The 22,581-nt window shown below is 34.8% G+C and overlaps 1 protein-coding gene across 1 annotated transcript; it reads right to left on the reverse strand.

Annotated features, from left to right (window-relative positions):
- Positions 1-2,372: 2,372 nt before the first annotated feature.
- On the reverse strand, positions 2,373-3,182 carry LOC113305709 (protein MAINTENANCE OF MERISTEMS-like). Its single transcript, XM_026554722.1, has 2 exons — positions 2,964-3,182; positions 2,373-2,861 (listed from the first exon to the last, which is right to left on the reverse strand). The coding sequence occupies exons 1-2, from the start codon at positions 3,180-3,182 to the stop codon at positions 2,373-2,375; spliced, it is 708 nt and encodes a 235-aa protein (XP_026410507.1).
- Positions 3,183-22,581: the final 19,399 nt, after the last annotated feature.

The following is a 22,581-nucleotide window of genomic DNA, read 5'->3' on the forward strand; positions in this document are numbered from 1 at the left end:
TTGTTAAATCTAAATCGACTGTTATCATCGACCAAATCCAGTCGATTTTGAAAGTGAATCTGATGCTGCTAATGCTTTAGATTTGACTGGAGAAGTTAGTTTGTCATTGATTCACTAATATTTATTTGCAGCGACGGAAGTGGTGGAGGAGGAGGTGGTAGTGGTGGTGGTAGAGATGATGAAGACGGTGGTGCTGTTGTCTGGAAAGACAGAGAACATAAAAAAAAAGTTTTAGATCTGAAATGAAGAAGAAATATAAAAACAGATTATTATCCGGGGAGGATAAATATGGAAATGAAAAACATGTTATTGGGCCCCTGATGGGCTTATAGCAAAGAGGGGCATAATTATTATGTGATAAAGATATTTGTATAGACCATCAAAAGGAGGGACAATAATTCAATTACCACTTTTGAAAATGGTTGTATCTTGAACCGGGATATTTGTATTTTAAAGAATGCTTAATGAATACAATGCGTTTTATCTTGCGGCATAAATGTTTTTCACTCTTGTTTCTTTTGCTCGTTTTTTTAACTTAGAGTCGTTACCATATATGGATTAAACCACCAATGAACCTAACCTACCATTTGATTTATCTTATAGAGTCGTTAACAACGATAACCCTATATAATAACGACCCCGAGGGTACAAATTTTTGGTTCTCTTGTATGTTTTTTCCACTTAGAGTTGTCATTGGATCCATGTATACAAGGACGACACATAGCTGCCATTAAATGACAATTTAGGGTCGTTAACAACGATAACCCTATACCATAACGACCCTAGTGGTACACATTTGGTGTTCTCCTGTATGTTTTTTCCACTCAGAGTCGTCATTGGATCCTTGTATACATGGACGACCCATAGATTCCATTTAGTGAATATTTAGGGTCGTTAACAACGATAACCATATACCATCACGACCTAGTGGTATAAATTTTTTGCTCTCCTGTATGTTTTTGTCACTTTGAGTCGTCATCGGAACCGTGTATACATGGATGACCCATAGCTACCGTTTTATGATACCATCATGGTCGTTGCTGTATAATTTTACATGCTGACGACTCCAAAGAAAAGTGTGGCTCAACGGCTCTTTCCGTATAGTTTTTTTCCTAGAAAAATAGTCGTTTGGATATTTTCTATATAAGGATTCCATCCCCATAAAATCAAAGTAAATATTTTTTTTCAATGTCTAGTCCATCATTAACTACCACCACTTCAATTCAAGACATACTTAGAAGATGCAAGCGAACAACAAAATCAATTGATGTCATGGAAGAAGAGATACGCAAAAGACATAATCAACCTACTAAAAAACCATCTACATCGCCATCAACTACCAAATATATTAATGCTATGGACCAATCGCTAAGGAACCAAGTAACTAAACAATCATCCACATCATCGTCATTGACTGCGATGGAAGAAGAAGAGAGAATCAAGGCCAAGAAATGAGGTGAGGACCAGTTCCAACTAAGGGAAAGATTGAAGGATGTTGAGGAATAGACCCAATGGATTAAAAATTAGTACATAGTCAAGGATCTTCCAAAAGAACATCAACATGAGAGTATATTTTGGGTTCAAGTTGGTTGGGGTCCTTTAGTTCCAAAGTTGGGCGATAAGCGCAAAACACCACGCTATCCATATGATGCAGCCTACATTTGTGATAAGACGCTTCATCTTAAGAAATTGTGCACCAAGTACAATGAGTTTCTCGCCAGGTACAGAGTTGACAGGTTTGCAGCACAAAATGCTTATACCGAGTGGAGGAAAGAGCCGTTTCTTCATTTAGAAGCCGCATTGATAGTTGAAGCTCACACCGGGAAGAAGAATAAAATATAATGTGTTCAAAAGATTATTTAGATCAACTTTAATGTTTTTCCACCCTTATAATGTAATGCTACTATTTCCAAGTTTCAACTTAATGTAGTTTCAAATTTTTCAGAAACAGGGTCGTTATTTTCTTATAGGTAAATAATGACGACTCTTGGGATTTTCAAAATCTGACCACTTGGGATTTTGCATAATCTGAACCTTGGATCGTCATTTTGTATGTCAAAGTGCTAACGACCCTGTTGTGGATTTCAAAAAATATGACCATTGGGATTATCATCTGTATAATACAATCTTATTCTCTTGAGAAAATTGACCCAGACCATCCATTATCCATCTTAAATTAAAAAAATTTCATTTCAAACTGAGATATTAATGGCAGTGGCGGAATGGGAACCATATGAAGATTTGTGTCTCGTTAAATCGTTTGCTAATACGTTCCGTGAACGTCCGAATAAATCTGTTCGATGTTCTAGAAGAGAGTTAAAGATTTCTTTTACGGGTGTACCGCGAATCCTAATAACCACAAATAAATCTGTTTAATGTTTGGTAGAATCATCTCTAGTGTTAGATAGCCTAGAGTGTTTAGTATTCCAATGCTTGGTATCAGGTTCAGGTTCGTAAACCACATTCATGTCTGACACGTCAGCCTCGCATTTGTCTAACCTGTGCTTGAATGGAGGTACATAGCCATCATAGGATGAATCTTGAATAAACCCAAGTTGACGCATGATTCTCATTGGATTATACATTGAAAATCCATAAGGGTAAAACAGAGGGTCATGGTAATACACGACATCTTCCATTGCGCCAACTCTACCATTCTTGTACGGATCAAAGATTGCCTCTTTTGTTGTGATGTTGTCCAATTTTTGGCACATTTCTAACAACACGTCATTTTGTTCCTTATCCTGAGACCCAATGAAAAAGTATCGGGTTCCTCTTGGATTAGCATTGCTCCATTCTGGGTTGAGTTGCACATCTTCATTATCTTTGAACAATGAGGGGAAATGATCGCAAATCCACACCTATAACAAGCAAAGTTGAAAAAATTAAAACAATCCAATAAACATAAAAAGATTCAAGGAAAAAACGTACACAAAGAAGACAACTTCCATCAATCCAAATACCTGGAGTAGAGCCAAATTCCCATTAATTTGAGAAGTTCGTACCTGTAATGCCTGGGAACTCTGACCATTCAAATGTGCTACTATGGCAGTCCCCCAATAATACGTTTTCACTTCTTCCAAGGGATCCAAAATCTGAAGTAGGTTTACGCTAACCCTGTTACCTTTGTTGTCTGTAAATAAAACCGACGCAAGGACGTACAACAAATATGCAGCTGCCATAGCACGAACTTCTATCTAAGAGAGGAGGCCATCATTTTATCCATCTTTGATCAACGACCCAACATACATTTTCCTTATTTATACAAGTTTGAACTCCTTCTTCGGGTATTTGTTTCCCGACACGAAAAGTCCATCGGTCGTCTCTTTATCCCAGCCAAACAAGTTCCTGGTCAATTCATAAATTCTTTCCCAACTAAGCCTTTTCTTAAACTTGTCATTGGTGGATTTACCTTAGACATGCAACCCTAATATCTGTTCAGCATCATCAGGAGTCACTGTCATCTCTCCAAGGGGGAATTGGAATGTGTCGTCTTCACCGTAATACCTTTCACAGAAACTAGATATTGCGACCTTGTCATACGCAATCATATAGTTCAGAACAACATTATACAAACCGGAGTATTCAACATACTCTTGCACATTCACCTTCTAGCGGCCACAGTTCCTGAAAATGCCGGGGTACAACAACCTCACCCAATATTTCGATTAGCAATCTGTATGGACTAACTCCAATATACTTTCTAGAGAATCAACTAGACAGTCAGACTCAATCTAGAGAAAAGTATATCGAGGAGTTAATATCTCTCTCACTTGATTTGATCTTTACTCAAGCAAATAGAAATCTATGAGTCTTTATCAAATACAAGGATAATAACTTGGATGGTACCAAATACAGATATCCAAGTATCAATCAATTTAAATCAACAACCAAAGGTTGGATATTCTAATTGATTGATCTTAACGCACAACTTGTGATATTTCAATTATATAACAAAATATAATGCGAAATATAAATAACACAGACACCAGAATTTTGTTAACGAGGAAACCGCAAATGCAGAAAAACCATGGGACCTAGTCCAGATTGAACACCACACTGTATTAAGACGCTACAGACACTATCCTACTACACACAAACTTCGGTCTGGACTGTAGTTGAACCCTAATCAATATCACACTGATTCAAGGTACAGTTGTGCTCCTTACGTCTCTGATCCCAGCAGGATACAACTCACTTGATTCCCTTAGTTGATTTCACCCACAACCAAGAGTTTCTACGACCCAAAGTCTAAGACTTTAATAAAAAAATATGTATCATACAAAAAAGTCTATGATAGGTAAATTTGTTTCCCACAGATAGACCCAAGAGTTTTTGTTCCGTGTTTTGATAAGTCAAGGTGAACATGAACCAATTGATAATCCGGACTTATATTCCCGAAGAAAAGCCTAGAAATATCAATCACCTCACAACAATCTTAATCGTATGGTAGCGAAACAAGATGTTACGGAATCACAAACGATGAGACGAAGATGTTTGTGATTTCTTTTTATCTTGCCCTATCGGAGATAAATCTCAAGCCAATTATTCAATTGAACTCGTACGATAGAAAGTGTCAAGATCAGATCGCTCAACTGTAAGAGAAGTAGTTTCGTATGGCAATCCCAATGAATTCTTTCAGTCGTTAACCTACAGGTCCTCGGGAAGAAACCTAAGGTTAAAGGAGAATCGACTCTAGCAAAACCAACTGGTATCACACAGGAGGTGTGGGATTAGTTTTTCCAGTTGCTAGATGTCTCCTTTATATAGTTTTCAAATCAGGGTTTGTAATCTAAGTTACCTTGGTAACAACGCATTCAATATTCACTATTAGATGAAAAACCCGATTTCTCAAAGCTAATATGTTTCAACCTGTTAGATCGAAACTTAGCTTGTCATACACAAATGAAATGTGTTTCATTTAGGTTTGAGTAACCGTACCTAAACGTGTACACTTGGTTGGTTCACAAAATAGTTAACCGAGGTTAGCCATATGAGTACTTTCATATCAACCATATTCATCTTCTTCACAACTAGTTCAAATGACTTCAAAAGAACTAGTTGAAGAGTTGTTCAATTGCTTGGGTCTTTATACATAGACACAATTGAAACAAAATCGGTTTGATTCACTTGAATCAATTCATGAACAATATAGCCACGGTTTGCAAAGATTGCATTCCTTATTGATTTATTGTTTTAAGTTCATGAACTTCCGATTTGAGAAATAACCAGCATGGGTACGCGTACGGGTACGTGTACCTTAGCTACCGGATTTGAGTTTGGATACTCAGCAGAAATTTTCGGTTCGAAAACTTCTGCGAGTTTGCGTACCTAAGGTGACTGGTTTTCCGGTTTGTAAACTACAAACTCCAGCGAAAATAATCGGTTAGAAAACATTCGTCAGTACGCGTACCCAACCTTTATCCTTTACCAATGTCGCATGCACAAGTGCACACAATTGGTTTCCAGCATATGTATTTATACACTAATGTGCGAACACACTATATATGCTTATATTCATAGTTGGTTACATAATCTCAACTCTACATTTCAATCATTGAAACGTTCTTCTATAATATTATAACAGTCGTTATTCAAAACTATCGTCATCAATGCTATTTTCAAGATTGAAACGTCATCATGAATTTCGTCACGGATAAAGATGAAAAGTGGTTAAAGAGAAAGCTTACCAACACGTATTTCGAGAAAAATATAGGCGAGTAAACTCATCTCGAAATAGCAAATGAGTATGTATGAAAACTATCATACTTATACGACTTTGCCTCAAGAGTAGGAGATAGAGAGATAGACTTTTGAGTGATAGATAAGTTCAAGTCTCCACATACCTTTTAGTCGGATGAAGTTCCACTGGTTCCTTGAGTAGTTCTTCATATTCGTAAGATGATCGTCATGGAGTCTGGAGCTCGACTACATTAATCTGTCCTAAACCGAGACTTAGCTATAAGTAGTCTAGAAATCAAGACATATAGTTTTGACAACTAAATTTGACAAACATGCTTGAGATAGAAACGCATGCAAGTTCGACCGAGCAGTGCTCTAACAATCTCCCCCTTTCTCAATTTTAGTGGCAAAACTATCAATATATATGGATTACAAAATAAATATAACTTTGTAGCTTCTCGTCCACATGCTTGATCTCCTTGGTGCTTCAACATTGCTTGAAAACTTCTTCTTTTCCAAGTACTCCCATGATTCCATAGATGTTCAATTCAGCATCATAGTTTTTGAAGTTCCGTAGCCATAACAATGAGAAAACAAAAGATCTTGATCATTGTTATAAAGTGTCATAATATTACTATACAATATCAAAGTTCTTATATCACAACTTTGACAACAATACTATGGTGATATGTATCACCCACCCTTAGTCAATACTTTCATCTCAACATGAAAACCACTCCCCCTTACATAATGATCCGAAACACATATGTATTTGTAGTGCGAACTATACATTAATTCTCCCCCTTTTTGTCAATAAAATTGGCAAAGGTACGAAAACTAGTGGGATCCTAATGAAATTTCCACGGAGATGCTTCAAGACCAAAGAAAAGTAAATATCAACTTGTTTAGATGCAATCATATAACCGAGGCTAAATGCATTCGTCAAGGAGTTTATAAAGATACAAGATAACCCCTAAAAATTCCACAGCCTCACTCCCCACAAAGATATGGAAATTAAGCGCAAGTTCAAAAGAACTCTCCCCCATTTGATGTCATTCCCGAAAGAACAACAAGAGCGACCTTACTTTTACAATAAAAGAAGGATTTCTTTGGACACCAAAAACCACAAAAAGATTTAGTATCCAAAAATTCTCAATTAAATTAACCACAAGAGAACCCATGATTAATCGGAATACACGACCAAATAAATCACAAACGAATCTATGATTAGTTTAGTTGTAAATGCTCACACAAGAAGACTTATGGAACCGCACAGTATACACATAAAATATGGATCAGGGAAAGATCAATACTGCGGAATAAATAAAGATTCATTCTATCTTCATCACTATTTGCATAACGACTTATAATAGACATAATCTTTGTAAAGAAAAGATTTTAACCTATCTTCCATCAAAGAATTGACAATATAGGATTAACTTTTGTTATATCAAGAGTTCATCGATCTTGTATCAATATTTGCATATCGACATATGAAAGAGTTAACTTTTGACATCGTATGAGACAATAATAGTTCACGGATGCAAACACACATATCCCATAACAAATTGCAATATATAAAACCATAAAGATTAATACCGCAAAAATCATCTTCCAAACCAACTTTAGAATTTAAACAAATAAATCTAAAAACATGAAGATGAAAACGTTGGACCTAGCTATGTGTACTCACAACAATGGATATTCCAAACCCTGGTTGTCCTTCTTAAACAAAAACAAGAATAAAAATTCTCTTAAGAATTTTTACCACACAAAAATAACATTTCACTTACTTTCATAATTCTTCTCGTATTCCTTATATTCATCAAGCTCATCTTCAATTAGATCAATCCTTGATTCAAGATTTTCAATCTTTTCTTCCAGTTTCTTGGATGATAAAACCAATTCGTTTTTCAGTGCACTTACTTGTTCCAAAATGAGATTCATGGTCAAGGAGAGTTTCTCAAACTGGGATACAGGTGGACTTCCATCAAAATATACATCACGCTTGTCTGAGCATAACTCATTATCTGATGAGTCGAAATGAATCTTCTTAGATGGAAACAAGACAGTCCACACATCACTAACTTTGCTTGAGAGACTGGAAGATGGCATGGTGGAAGAGGGAAATGAAATGCTCAGCCTTCAAGGGAAGAGACTTCTTCTTAAAAGGAAGAAAATATTATAAGAAAATCTTTTGACTAAAACCCTAAGTCAAGGGTAGATTCAAGGTAACGATTTTAGGAGAAATCGTTTATGAACGCTTTTAACCAAACCAAACAGAGATACTAAGTACAAAAATAAAACCCTCTTAGTAGGATATGGTTCTTGTAAAAAACAGAGGGTACAAGAACCATCTTATGTTCTTACTATAGAAAAAGCTTCTCCCGATCCAAAACAGGATTAGGAGGTCTCCATCTTAAGGGTGTACTTATATATTGATCCCGTTCTCTCTTTGTGTGAACGGAATTGAGAGTTTTGCTCATTTTTCTTAGAGCAATGTTGAGAACTCTATTTGTTGGTCCTTGAAGGCTATGAGTGGCCTTAGAAATCTCTTTCGTACTTTTAAAAGTACATATGAAAGATTTCTTTTTCCTCTTTTGCAAGCATGTTTTGACTGAGTAGATAATCTCTTGATTTTTTGTGCTTATATTATCTTGATGATCCTAACCAACACACAAGATATCAGAAGTTGAATTAATTGAGACAATCTTGTGATTTTCTATATCATCCTTTTCGTTAGATATAGAGTCAAGAATGATTTGCTGAGAAGAAATAATCGAGGAATGGTATTTCTTATGGGAACCACTATTGCGAATGCTTGCAATTTCATGTCTCAGAACATCAAGTTGATCTTCCAAATATTCAATCATTTTCATTAGACTTTCTTCTTTTGAAGGGACATGATCGAGTAATTCGGAGTGGACTGGGCTGTTTGCAGGACACGTGTGATTGTCAGCAAAGAAGTTAAAGGAACTTACACAGATTTCTTCCTCCGGACAGTAGTCAAGAGTAGCCATCCAAGCCTTTGTTAACTCATTAACCTCCTCATCAGAGTTTTTTGAAGTATGAACACTTCTGTAGCACTTTAAACAAGACTTATTTTCATGATTCTTTTGATCTTTATTATTCCCCTTTTTGATTGAGATATTTTTCTTTTGAGACTTTCTTTTACTCTTTTTGGGTGTCTTTTTCAACTGTTGTATGAACAATGAAAGAGATGAATTAAAGTTATTCTCATTTTTTTCAATCACTTTTGGGCAGCGAGATTTCTTATCAGATGTGGTAACAGAGTTTACTACCAAATGATGTTTCTCTCGATGTTGCATTTCAAGATCAAAAATATTTAAATTTCTAACCAGAGTATTTCTGGAAAGAGTATCGAGGTTATTTCCCTCAACGACGGCATGCTTCTTAGAATCGTATCTAGATGGCAGCGATCTGAGAATTTTCATCACAATGTCCTTTTCAGTATTAGTCTTACCCAATGCAAAAGATGCATTAAAAATTTCAGACACTTTGTGATTAAACTTATCAAACGAATCTTCATCTGCCATACGAAGGTTTTTCGAATCGGAATTTAGGTTTTGAAGCCTGGCTTCCTTTTCACTGGTATTTCCTTCGAACACGGTTTCTAAGATATCCCACGCATCCTTAGACCTAGTGCAGTTTGACACATGGTGCTAGAGATTTGGGGTAATGGCATGTATGATGCATTCAAACCGTCGGAGTTTTGCTTTGCAGCAAGTATCTCAGCAGCATCGTATTCGCCAATATTTTTTGGAACATTAACGTTACCTACTACAACAACGGGAGCATCATAGACATTAACAACATTTACCCATGATTAAAAATCACACGATTGAAGAAAAGCTCGCATAGCAATTTTCCACCATAAGTAATTTGAGCCATCGAAGACTGGTGGTACGTTAATAGAGATAACATCTCTGTACATAGAGTCAGATCGCTACAAACACAGACTTTTGAGGTCTTAAACGTGTTTGCCTTCTCTGACACCAATTCAAAATACGGGGGTACAACAACCTCACCCAATATTTCGATTAGCAATCTGTATGGACTAAATCCAATATAATTTCTAGAGAATCAACTAGACAGTCAGACTCAATCTAGAGAAAAGTATATCGAGGAGTTAATATCTCTCTCACTTGATTTGATCTTTACTCAAGCAAATAGAAATCTGAGAGTCTTTATCAAATACAAGGATAATAACTTGGATGGTACCAAAGATCAATATCCAAGTGTCAATCAATTTAAATCAACAACCAAAGGTTGGATATTCTAATTGATTGATCTTTACGCACAACCTGTGATATTTCAATTATATAACAAACTATAATGCGGAATAGAAATAACACAGACACCATAATTTTGTTAACGAGGAAACCGCAAATGCAGAAAAACCCCGGGACCTAGTCCAGATTGAACACCACACTGTATTAAGCCGCTACAGACACTATCCTACTACAAACTAACTTCGGTCTGGACTGTAGTTGAATCCTAATCAATATCACACTGATTCAAGGTACAATTGCGCTCCTTACATTTATGATCCCAGCAGGATAATACGCACTTGATTCCCTTAGCTGATCTTACCCACAACCAAGAGTTGCTACTACCCAAAGTCAAAGACTTTAATAATCAAATCAGTATCACATAGAAAAGTATATGATAGGTAAATCTGTCTCCCACAGATAGACCTAAGAGTTTTTGTTCCGTATTTTGATAAATCAAGGTGAACATGAACCAATTGATAATCCGGACTTATATTCCCGAAGAACAGCCTAGAAATATCAATCACCTCATAACAATCTTAATCGTATGGTAGCGAAACAATATGTTGCGGAATCACAAACGATGAGACGAAGATATTTGTGATTTCTTTTTATCTTTCCTTATCGGAGATAAATCTCAATCCAATTATTCAATTGAACTCGTACGATAGAGGTAAGATCAGATTGCTCAACTACAGGAGAAGTAGTTTCGTCTGGCTTCACAATCCCAATGAAGTCTTTCAGTCGTTAACCTACAGGGTCTCGGGATGAAACCTAAGGTTAAAGGAGAATCGACTCTAGAAAAACCAACTAGTATCACACAGGAGGTGTGGGGATTAGTTTTTCCAGTTGCTAGATGTCTCCTTTATATAGTTTTCAAATCAGAGTTTGCAATCTAAGTTACCTTGGGAACAAAGCATTCAATATTCACCATTAGATGAAAACCTGATTTCTCCAAGCTAATGTCTTTCAATTGTTAGATCGAAACTTAGCTTGTCATACACAAATGAAATGTGTTTCATTCAGTTTTGAGTTACTGTACCTAAACGTGTACACTTGGTTGGTTCACAAATATTTAACCGAGGTTAGCCATATGAGTACTTTCATATCAACCATATTCATCTTCTTCACAACTAGTTCAAATGACTTCAAAAGAACTAGTTGAAGAGTTGTTCAATTCCTTAGGTCTTTATACATAGACACAATTGAAACAAAATCGATTTGATTAAATTGAATCAATTCATGAACAATATAGCCATGGTTTGCAAAGATTGCATTCCTTATTGATTTATTTTTTTAAGTTCATGAACTTCCGATTTGAGAAATAACCAGCTTGGGTACGCGTACGGGTACGTATACCTTAGCTACCGGATTTGAACTTGGAAACTCAGCAGAAATTTTCGGTTCGAAAACTTCTGTGAGTACGCTTACGGGTACGCGTACCTAAGGTGACTGGTTTTCCGGTTTGTAAACTACAAACTCCGGCAGAAATTTTCGGTTAGAAAACTTCCGCCAGTACGCGTACCCAACCTGTCTCCTTTACCAATGTCGCATGCACAAGTGCATACAATTAGTTTCAGGCACATGTATTTATACACTAATGTGCGAACACACTATATATGCTTATATCCATAGTTGGTTACATAATCTCAAATCTACATTTCAATCATTGAAACATTCTTCTATAATGTTATAACAGTCGTTATTCACAGCTATCGTCATCAAAGCTATTTTCAAGATTGAAACATTATCATGACTTCGTCACGGATAAAGATGAAAAGTGGTTAAAGCTAAAGATTACCAACATGTATTTCGATAAAAAGATAGGCGAGTAAACTCGGCTCGAAATAACAAATGTGTATGTATGAAAACTATCATGCTTATACGACTTCGTCTCAGGAGTAGGAGATATAGAGATATACTTTTGAGTGATAGATAAGTTCAAGTCTGCACACACCTTTCAGTCGGATGAAGTTCCACTGGTTCCTTGAGTAGTTCTTCGTCTTCGTAAGATGATCGCCATGGAGTCTGGAGCTCAACTACACTAATCTGTCCTAAACCGAGACTTATCTATAAGTGGTATAGAAATCAAGACATATAGTTTTGACAACTAAATTTGACAAACATGCTTGAGATAGCGACGCATGCGAGTTCGACCGAGCAGTGCTCTAACAGTTTCATTCTCTTAAATTGGTTCCTGAAAAGACGTGTGGCATTATTATGATCCTATATAAAAGACACAAGTAAATATAAAAAAAATAGATAGAAAGTTAACATCAATTAATCAAATAACACGCAAAGTTGGGATTGTTACGATTGTCTCATATATGGTACAATCCGGGATATCCAAATAGAACTTCGCAGCCATCTCTAGGTTCTCTTATGGATTTACCACTACGAAGACGTTCCAGCTGCAAATGAATGGGGGGAATGTGTCTCGCGCTGGGTGCAATTTCCTTTCCATCCTTCCATACCTGTGCCGGCTTTGATTGTTCATCCTCTTACTCCTCATCATCATCACCACTGTTATTACCTTCATCCTCTTCCTTCTCCTTATCACCAGCATCATTACCTTCATCCTGTTTCTCCTCCTCATCACCACCATCACCATCAACCTCACCATCATTAGAATCATCACCACTACCATTATCTTCATCATCATTATCACTCTCTCTCTTCTTCTTCTTCACCTCGTACCAGAATTTCTTCTTCTATATCATCTTCTTCTCCATCGCTACCGTTAGCGGAAATAATAGGAGATGATGAATCCGACAACTCATTACCTTTGTTTCTTGGTTCGCTGATAGAAAATGCTACCTCACCCGGCTTTTTTCTGTGTAATGGACCAGCAATTAAGTATGTTTCGTGGCAGGGATATCTTGAAGGAGGAATTATCATGGGAAACTTCTCTTTGGTCTTGCTACAATTTTCCAAGGAGAAAAAGAAACCAATAAGATATCATTTCTATGGTACCAGTTAAAGGGTCGTCAACGGGATAATCTTTAAAGAAAATGACCCTTCAAGACAAGATGACGACTCTAAGTTATCTTATGACGATTCTATATCAGATAATGACGACTCTACTAATTCTAGATGACGACCCTTCCAATTATTTGGACAGAGAGGTTGTAATTTATCTTATAGAGTCGTTATTGTTTAACAATGGGTCATCAAAAAGACAATGACGATCCTACACAATTGGGATGACGACTCTAGAGCATATAGCTAAATGATGAATCTATGGGACCTAAGATGACGACACTATCATTTTTTGAAACAAAAGGTTGTTCGAGTTCCATCTATAGTCGTTAACTAGTAAAAAAGGGTCGTCACATAAGGATCATCAGAAGTTTCTATTATAAAGTAACGACTCTATTATAGGGCAAAAAATGTTGAAGTAGCAGAATTAGGGTCGTCATCTTCAACAGAATACACTAACAATTTTTAATAGAATCCACATGCAAATAAAAAATCGTTAGGGTTTATCAATTCGACAATAACGACCCATTCACTGTAACTACAAATTTTCAGTTGCCAAACTCAATTTCACAATCAAAACACAAGAAAAAAACGAATAGAAGGTGGGTTTAAGTTTATGTACCTTATAATTAAAGCCATATCTTCCTCCGGTTTCGATTGATTTGATTTTTTTGGTTTTCCTCACAGAAACCTTTCTTTCGTTTCTTTTTATCACTTCAACAACATTAGGGTTATTAGGGTGCGTAGTTGATAATCTAGAGGTCTGCTTGGTACGATCCATGTTCGTAGAAGAAGTTAATCGTCGATTAAAGTTTTCGCATCGAAGATTACGCGATGAATCGGGTGAAGAATATTTTTTCTTCACAGGGTCGTCAATGGCGGTGGAGAAGAGAAAGGGGAGGAGAAGAAAATGAAAGGAAGAGGAGAACTGATTTTTGGTTTTAGGATTAGAATAAAAATGAATTGGGGGCCTAATTACAGTTTTTAGTTAAGGGTTAACTGATTTTTAAGGTTTATGTTTAGTTAAGAGTAAAACAGTATTTTCACAGTCAGTTTAATACGCCCCTGAAAAATTTGGGGTGCAAATAAAATGGCAAGGCCCCTAATTAGTTTTTAGGGTCCCCAATTAAACGAGGAAAAAGAACTCTGGTTTTTTAATTATTTTTGTTTTGAGATTGACTTCCCACCCCTGAGTTTTTTATTGGTGTGATGAGATAATTACTAATTTATTATGGATGCCTTGAAATTAAAAAGAAAAAATTTTCTGGACATTTTTGAATCCTCAAATATACAAACTGGTTTGTGGTCAGTACGTAAATCGATTACTTATAAGAATTTCTTGGACGCTTTTTGTAGCTTAAATAAAGAACTAGTTTGGACAGTCTATAAACTTTTAAATATGAAAAGTCTATGAACACTATGATGACAATTTGTTCACAAACTGTTTTGGGCAGTCCATGAACTTATTTAGTCTTTGAGAATTACTGAACTCCATGATTCCTTGATGGTTTACGGACAACTTAACCATTGTATTTGAGCTAACCATTTGATACACATAGCTTATATCGATATTCAAGAGCATCTCTTCTTTCTCTGCAAAGTCGTGTTCAAAGTTTGGTCTTTACTGCTAGCCATCTCTTGTTGTGATTGGGTCATTCCTCGTTCTGTAATGCAGTTAGCTCTTTGCTGGCACAATACTACTTTTTCACACAATGGAAATTATAATCTGGAGATTAATTTTTGCTGCAATTTTTTGGTCCTTGTGGAAGGAACGCAACAGCCGTACCTTTGATGTAAATCACGTCTTTAAAACAGACGATGATCTGGGTAATGAAGTTAAAACCTCAATTCTTGTTTGTGCGATTTCATGTGAAGTTTTCTAGTTCTGTTATAAATGATTGGGGTACTCTGTTCCTGTAATGCTACTTTTTTCCGCTCACTGACTACCTTTGGTAGTCTTTTGTAAATCCTGTTTTTTTAATATATATATACAGTAGAAACTTTTTTAATTAATACTCTATTATTTAATATATTATTTTATATAATATTTCTGGCCGGTCCCTAGTCGGGGACAACGTGCCAAATCAATAATTCGTTAAAATTGTAAGATAATACTTTTTTGATTACCTATGTAGCACCCATATGAAATATAAATTAATAATGCATTATATATATAGTCAATACATTAATGATTTACAAAGACTTTTTGAAAAATGATTTAATTTTCTTCTGTTGTTTTGCTAAAATCAATATCGCATTGAATTTCATTTCTAATTTTTCATATCATTGTAAGAATTTTCGGTATTGTTGGATTATCCTTGTTGTGCTTGTATAATTCTCTTGGAATTTCATCGGTCATTATTGATTTTTTGGCACCTTTAAGATGAGAAGCCATATTGTGTTTATGATTTGTTTTTGTCAGTAGTATGATTTCATATAGTATTTATTTAAAATATTTTTTATTCGTCAGTAAAGTGATTTCATATTGTATTTTTATATGAAATATATATTTTTGGATTATCCTTGTTTGTTTAGAAACTAATTAGTTGATATGAAATTTATCTATAAATTAATAATTCGGTTAATTAATAAATTTTGATGGTCCCGACAACATTATTTTATAGAGTTTCTACTGTATCCTCTTTTTTGATCAAAAATATCGATAATTATGCGGGTGCATAATCTTCTTTCTTGTGACAGCCCGAATTTTCAGACTTCCAGAGGACAAGGATGCGAACTTGTGGGTCGGGTCCGATCCAGCTAGCAAGTCCAAATTTCTGGAAAGCCACTCGTGTAGGACCAAATTTTTCGTTCCAAAAGATTTTAATGAAATGCAAAACTCAACTCAAATATATTTATAAAATAAAATATAATATTATTTTTAAAATTACAAAATTGTAAAATAACAATTACTCAAATTATATTAAAACAAACCAACACTCTTGTTTAGTTCAAAATGGCAAAGACCAAATCCTCATGAATCCATGGTAAAGAATAATTTCTTTTTCAGCTAGTGTTTATTTATTCTCTGGGAAAAAGGGAGGAAAAGGGGTGAGCAAACCAAAATCCAGTAGGAAGTTTCCAAAAATAATAGAATGCATCGAAAATCAAACGCGTGCAACCGATACCATAATTTAAACCATGCATAAAAATTGGCAATAATACTTACGCCATTTTAACCATAACACATTCTTACTCAAATCTTCAACCTTAAAATCAAGATCATCAATCTATTTGTCATAGTTATTTCGGTAAACAACCCACTACTATTTCCCGGCCAGTCTTCTTTTTTTTATTCAAATAATTTTTAATCTAAATGTCAGAGTTATTCCGGTAATAAACCATTACTGTTCCCCGAACAATCTTCCCAGGGTAGCCACCAGTGGTGGGATGCCATAAAAGCCTGAGATTTCAGCAGCAGACATATATATTTTTCTATAACTCATTTCAAATAAGTGCATTTAATCCCACACACACTAAACCATGTTTAGAATCCCAAAGACTTAATCGAAGTAAGATCCATTCACTAATGCATTAAAATCACTTTCGCAAATCTAAACTCAGTTCCATTCACTAATATATATAATGCACCATAATAACTTTCACAAACCACAACTCAATAATTATGCATTAATATACCTTTATACTAATAATTAAAAAAAAGGTATTACCTAGATATAATGTTTAAAATCAAAATCTTGAAAAATTAACCGTAATGATTAGTAATTAATCAACACATATAATTTTGTAAGTGATTAGTTTATACAAAATAACATAATAAATTCTAAAATGAACATCATGATTATTAACAAGAAAATCAAAAGAAATCGATATAATTATAATGCTAAAATAGGTTTTGATTTTTGTATTAGGTAGAAACCTCTACCTCAAATAGCAATCCATAAATTTTGTTGCAAGTACAAACATCTATTCCAAGAATAATAAATCTGATGCTTTTATTTTTGTTTTCTTGTATAAATAAACTATGAGAAGAAGGTAATAAAAGTAATAGGAAAAAGAGTTTTGTTTTCTTATTGTTGTTTCAAAAGAAAAATAGAGAGAGGAAGAGGAAAAGAGAGATGTGAAAATTATAGATAACTTTTTGTTTTCATTTTGTTAAAATAACGTTTACTAAAAATGGATAGACAAATAAAACCCGTTCATTTATATTTTATTTCCTGATTTAAATTTTATTAACTATAATTAAGTGACAACCTATGCATGTTATTATTAATTCAAACTTACTAAAGGAAAATAAAGATTTTATTTAATATGTAAACTTAGGTAAAACATGGGTCTGTCTCCTATCCCTGTGTGCCCTCATGTCCATCCAACTAGGTGTTGACATGTGGCGTCATTGTCTTCCCTTATATTTACTTCCGAATATCTAGTTAATTTGAGAAAGAAAATCTGAAATATATACGGGGTAATATATACGCGCTTCCTTTTTGCGGCATGAAACCATTTGGAAACCTATACATCCTTTTCAATCAAAGTTTATCTATAGAGTAAGTATTATATTCCAATAATTTGGTGCACTCATTAAACCAAAGATGTAATTACAATGTTTTTGAGCCATGATCAAACTAAAACAACTAAAAAGATTTTAAAACCTATAAAATTTGTGATTTTATAGAATTTACAAATGGATGTTAATCATTTAGAAAATGATCACCAAAATTTAAATCATGTAGAAGATGATCACCGAAATTTTAATCATTTAGAAGATGATCACCAAACTTAACCTTGTTATGTTTTTATTTAATGTACCTCACTGTTTCATAGCAGTTAGGGGAAAGATGAACAACGGTAAAAGAAAAAATGAAGAACAAGAAGATGTAGGTTAGGAATAAGTTCCGAAGATTTTGGCAGAACTGGTAAGTATTGAATTATATTAATTCATTTTCCTATATTTACTCAATTACATAGCTGGTTTAATAATACTGAATTTAAGGTAATCAAATAATGACACATGGAAAATTTATATTGGTGGGACATGGGGAGACACGAAACAAGGAGACAGGAGATACGGAGCCAACATAATTTCACATTTATATACTAAAGAAAATTCTTTTAAGTTTGCTAACATTCAATAGACTCGTAAATAAGAAAAACTCATCTCATTTTTCATTATCATGTGCATGCAATTAGTACTAATTAATCAATTTTCTAATTTATCTTTGTAAACTTAAATATATATATTTTTCACTTACCTATTAATTAATGTAAGAGATATGCACAAATATTTGTCATAAGATCCAAATCATTAAATTGCCAAAATAAATCAAATCTTTCATTTTCAATTTTCTTATGTATTTCAAATTCATGCTACAATTAGCGAGATAAAAATAATAAATCCCTTTACTAACATTAATAAAAATGTCTAAAATTAATTACATGTAACTACCAATCAATGCAATAATTGTTGCTATAGCAATAATTCTATTCAGCCCACTAAGTCAATCCCACCGTAAACCCACCGCTGAGGTGGCAATGACTTAGCTTGACTTTTCCCTCTTCCATGTTTTCTTCTCTCTTCTTACGTGGGTTTTCAATTTTTAGTTTCCGATTTTCTTAAAAACAAAAAGTTAAGAACACCAGCCAAGAAGTGATTCAACCTCGTCGACATCTGTAAAGTTTGCAATTTAGTAATAATCTCCTCATTTAGTTCCTCTCTTTGCATATCTGATATGCACAACTTTTCCTTCAGTGCATCTGTGCTATTTGCTTATTGGAATATATACAACAATAGGTCTGTTTTGGTACCTCGTTTTCAAATCTAAGCCTCTTTTTTTTTTACAAATCTAAGACAATCTAATAGATTCCATCCAAATTCGTTATCTCAGTCAATATGTCGCTAAAATCTCGTACAGAGAGATCTCATGAACGTGTGAAGATTACTACGATTCCTTTTCCGTACGTGTGTCAGTAACATAGTGAATCTCGCCCACTGATGAGCACACAAGTGTGACGCATTTTCGCCCATAAATACATTAGCTAACACTCGTTTTATCGCTAATAAACTTGTTTGTAGGTGTTTTGGGGCAATAAACATTTTTGGAAAAATCAGCTCGAATAGTTGTTAAAGGCACCGCGGAGGACAACTGCTATACGGACCCTGGTTCTGGATAAGAGGCACCTTGACTGATAAGGGGCATCCACCGGGTATTCGCACTCAATCACTTTGGATAAGGGTCACCTTCATCCCCTTCGTTTGAATTTCCAGTTTTGGCGGGAAATTGTGTTCATCAACAGCAGGGATTACGGTTGGTATTTTGGCGGTGTTTTAGAAGGACTCAATGGATAAAACTTCATGGGACGTCTTGATTAAGCTTAACAGGCATGGTATAATATTTTGGATTGTAATTGGCTGGAACTTCAGCTTGGATCACTTAGGGAGTTGCGTATTTTGAAAAGAAAAAAAAACCCCGATATTACTGTCTTGATTTTGGACGACTTCCAGGGAGATTAAAACACTACAATATATTGGATTGGGCCTTTTGCATCTGAACAGGACTGGTAAGTCCACCAGAACTGGTAAATTTGGGCTACATCGTTGGAGAGAAGAAATCAGGGGAGTACGTGCTGAGAAGATATTCTCCATTAAACCCGAGCAGAGTTGGTGAGATTTTCTTTCCGTATTTGTTTGAGAACGAGCTGTCACAGTCAACATAGGATGGTAAGTTGTGTAGAATCGATAAATAAGGAATGTTACGTGGAGTTTTCATTCAACATAGGGCTGGAGTTATTTTCTGTTATTTTTAGAAGACTGGCGTATGCTGTGAAGGAGTTGACTGGTTCTGAAACTTGTAAGCAACGTACTGGAGTGTGCTAGATAAAATGAAGTTGCGTGGAAAGAAATAAAATCCCGAAATTTACAGCTGCAGACACGGAAAATATTACCGAGATAACTATCATTACTGTGAGAAGATTTGGAGTTATTGTCATGAGATTTTGGCACTGCTGCAATATAAATAGGGTTGGGAAGTCAGTAAGAGGATATCGAGAGTTGGGGAGAAGACCAGAGGGTTGCAGAGAAGATTTCTCTACTGCTGCAGAGAAGAAGAAGAAGAAGAAGAATAAGAATATTTGACGCCTACTGACTGTCGCGGAGAACTGTCGTTTATAAACAGTACTCGTAACAGTCAGTTTGGCACGCTTGTTTTGAATTTGCAACATCTCTTGTAACGACGACTTCTGTAACGCCAATACAGCGTTGCAATTTCATTGTAATATTAGTTTTCTTCAATAAAAACACCATTTGAGCTACAAATTATATTTTTGAGTGTGTTTTCATTATGAGAAGCTAAACCCCAACATTGGGTCGACGGAGGAAGCCGAACTTCATACACGAGTGAATTTATTTTATTTTCTATATGACTTTTGCACTAATTAAAATAAAATTATGATTTGAATTAATTAGTTATCATCTTATTTGATGGGTCATGCTTGCATAGATGTTTGATGTCCCACGCTTACGATTTATAACTAATATTTTGAGAATCTACCTTGGCAAAAATAAGAGTCTTTGTTACTTTATTTATTGAGCGATAATTGTTGAGAATAAATAATTTGAACCTCATGTTATGAATTTGGTGGAATCCTAGGCCCAGTAAATCTCTCTTTTCTTTATTATTTTCATTAAACCTTTAAATTTAATCTTCACAAGTCTTAGAGTTCGAATCTTTATTACTACAACAACGAAAAATACAAAAATCTAATCACTCACGTGTGTCAATCTGGAAGTTCTTATCTAAAGATCTTTGAAATCTCGAGGATACTTAAACGAATATGATTGACGAACATATGAATTATTGACCACGTGACGATCTCAGAATCAATAATCTGAGATATCCAGATCTCAGAGAAACTGGAAGGTCAAGATGATTAGATGATTAACTGGTGCGTGGGAAAGGACATCTAATTGAAAAGACGAGGGTACCCATATATACCTTAATCTAAAACTTTTCCACCTATAAGTTCTTTTCCGAAAGTGATTGTCTATGGACTTAGTCGAGACAATACAACTAATCGGTTCACACTTCGTGTGATCGTCTATGGATACAAGATCGAGACAATACAACAACGAAGTATGTTTACTTGATAATAGGTTCGGACTTAACCAAACTCTAGGGATAGTTTATCAAGTAAAATAGGAATTAACGTTTGTGCGATTTACTTTAAATTATAATAAACACAATTATAATTGCGGAAAATAAAAGTAAATAACACAACAAGATTTTGTTAACGAGGAAACCGCAAATGCAGAAAAACCCAGGGACCTAGTCCAGAATTGAATACTCTTAGAATTAAGCCGCTATACAAAATCAAACCAACTTTGTATAGTTGAGACCAAGCAACTAAACCTATAGTTCACCTAGTTCCCTCAGTAAAGGAACAACAAATCTGTTCGGTAACAACTCTTTTCAAACAACGTGATATGATTCTGACAAAGGCTCTTCCGTTGAACCAATAAACTCCTTTGTCGGGTCCTTAGATCATTCTCTCAACAACTACCGAAGTAATTATTAGACTATACAATCAATACTATTAATTACAAAGAAGTATATTGATGCCGATCTACGGAACTAATCAATCCAATCTATCACAAAGATAAACCGATTATAGTTGGATCCCTTTCCAACTGAAAAAATTATTTTGCACACCAAAGATTATGAACCCAAAAAGTCTTTTTATCTTCAAATCTTCTTTAATCTTCAATCAGCACCTGCAGACAATCAACTTGAATCTCTTGTGATCAATCACACACAGAACAGAGTCTATTAACATTGGATTATCACAAGACGTATTTAGATATACAAACAGTCTAAAGATTCTCGTCGAAACTTCGATCTGGTTTTAGTGAATCTTATATCGGAAGAGAAGATTTTCAAGCATAAACAAACTAGGTGCAATCAAAGTTCAACAACCGTGATTCAATCAAATCAATCGAAAACTAATAATAAACCGTCATTATCTAGTTTCCACCAACGATACTAATATAGCTTCTCAATCCCAAAGAAGACTTTAAACTGAGCGTCCGTAAGAGATTTCGTCTAATTAGGTTACTTTCCTCTCCGAATAGGCGGCTCCACCAGTAACAACACAACTAGGTAGTTTTGTTGGCTCTGAGGATTAGTTTGCTAGAAATGCAAACTTCAATAATTATAGACAAGGAAGTTTGGACACCAAGGAATTTCCAAAACCGAATATTCTCAAAGATATGCAATAAACACAAAATCAGTTTTTATAACTCCTGGAAATACACTGTCCAAATATTGACCGAAATCCCAATAGAAAAATATATAATCAGTTTATGCACATTACAAATTATTATTTTCTAAAGATATGCTTTTAATTGCTGGAAATTAAATAGCATATAAAAACTAAGAAACCTTAATTAAAAGATTCTCAATTTATTTCGATCATGGGATTCTCCTTTAGCTATTAAGGAATATCTTTGAACAATTAATGATAAGAGTTACTGCACATGTTCAAAGTATGTCAATATCTTTACTTTGCAAGTCCTTTTTCATAATTACAATCTTGGAAACGATTTTCCACATTTCCAAACAAGTTTAGAATTGGTTCGTCTGTATTCCAAGAACTATGTGATTGATTATCCTAT

The sequence above is a fragment of the Papaver somniferum genome, chromosome 8 (genome assembly GCF_003573695.1).
Source record: "Papaver somniferum cultivar HN1 chromosome 8, ASM357369v1, whole genome shotgun sequence".
Lineage (NCBI taxonomy): Eukaryota > Viridiplantae > Streptophyta > Magnoliopsida > Ranunculales > Papaveraceae > Papaver > Papaver somniferum.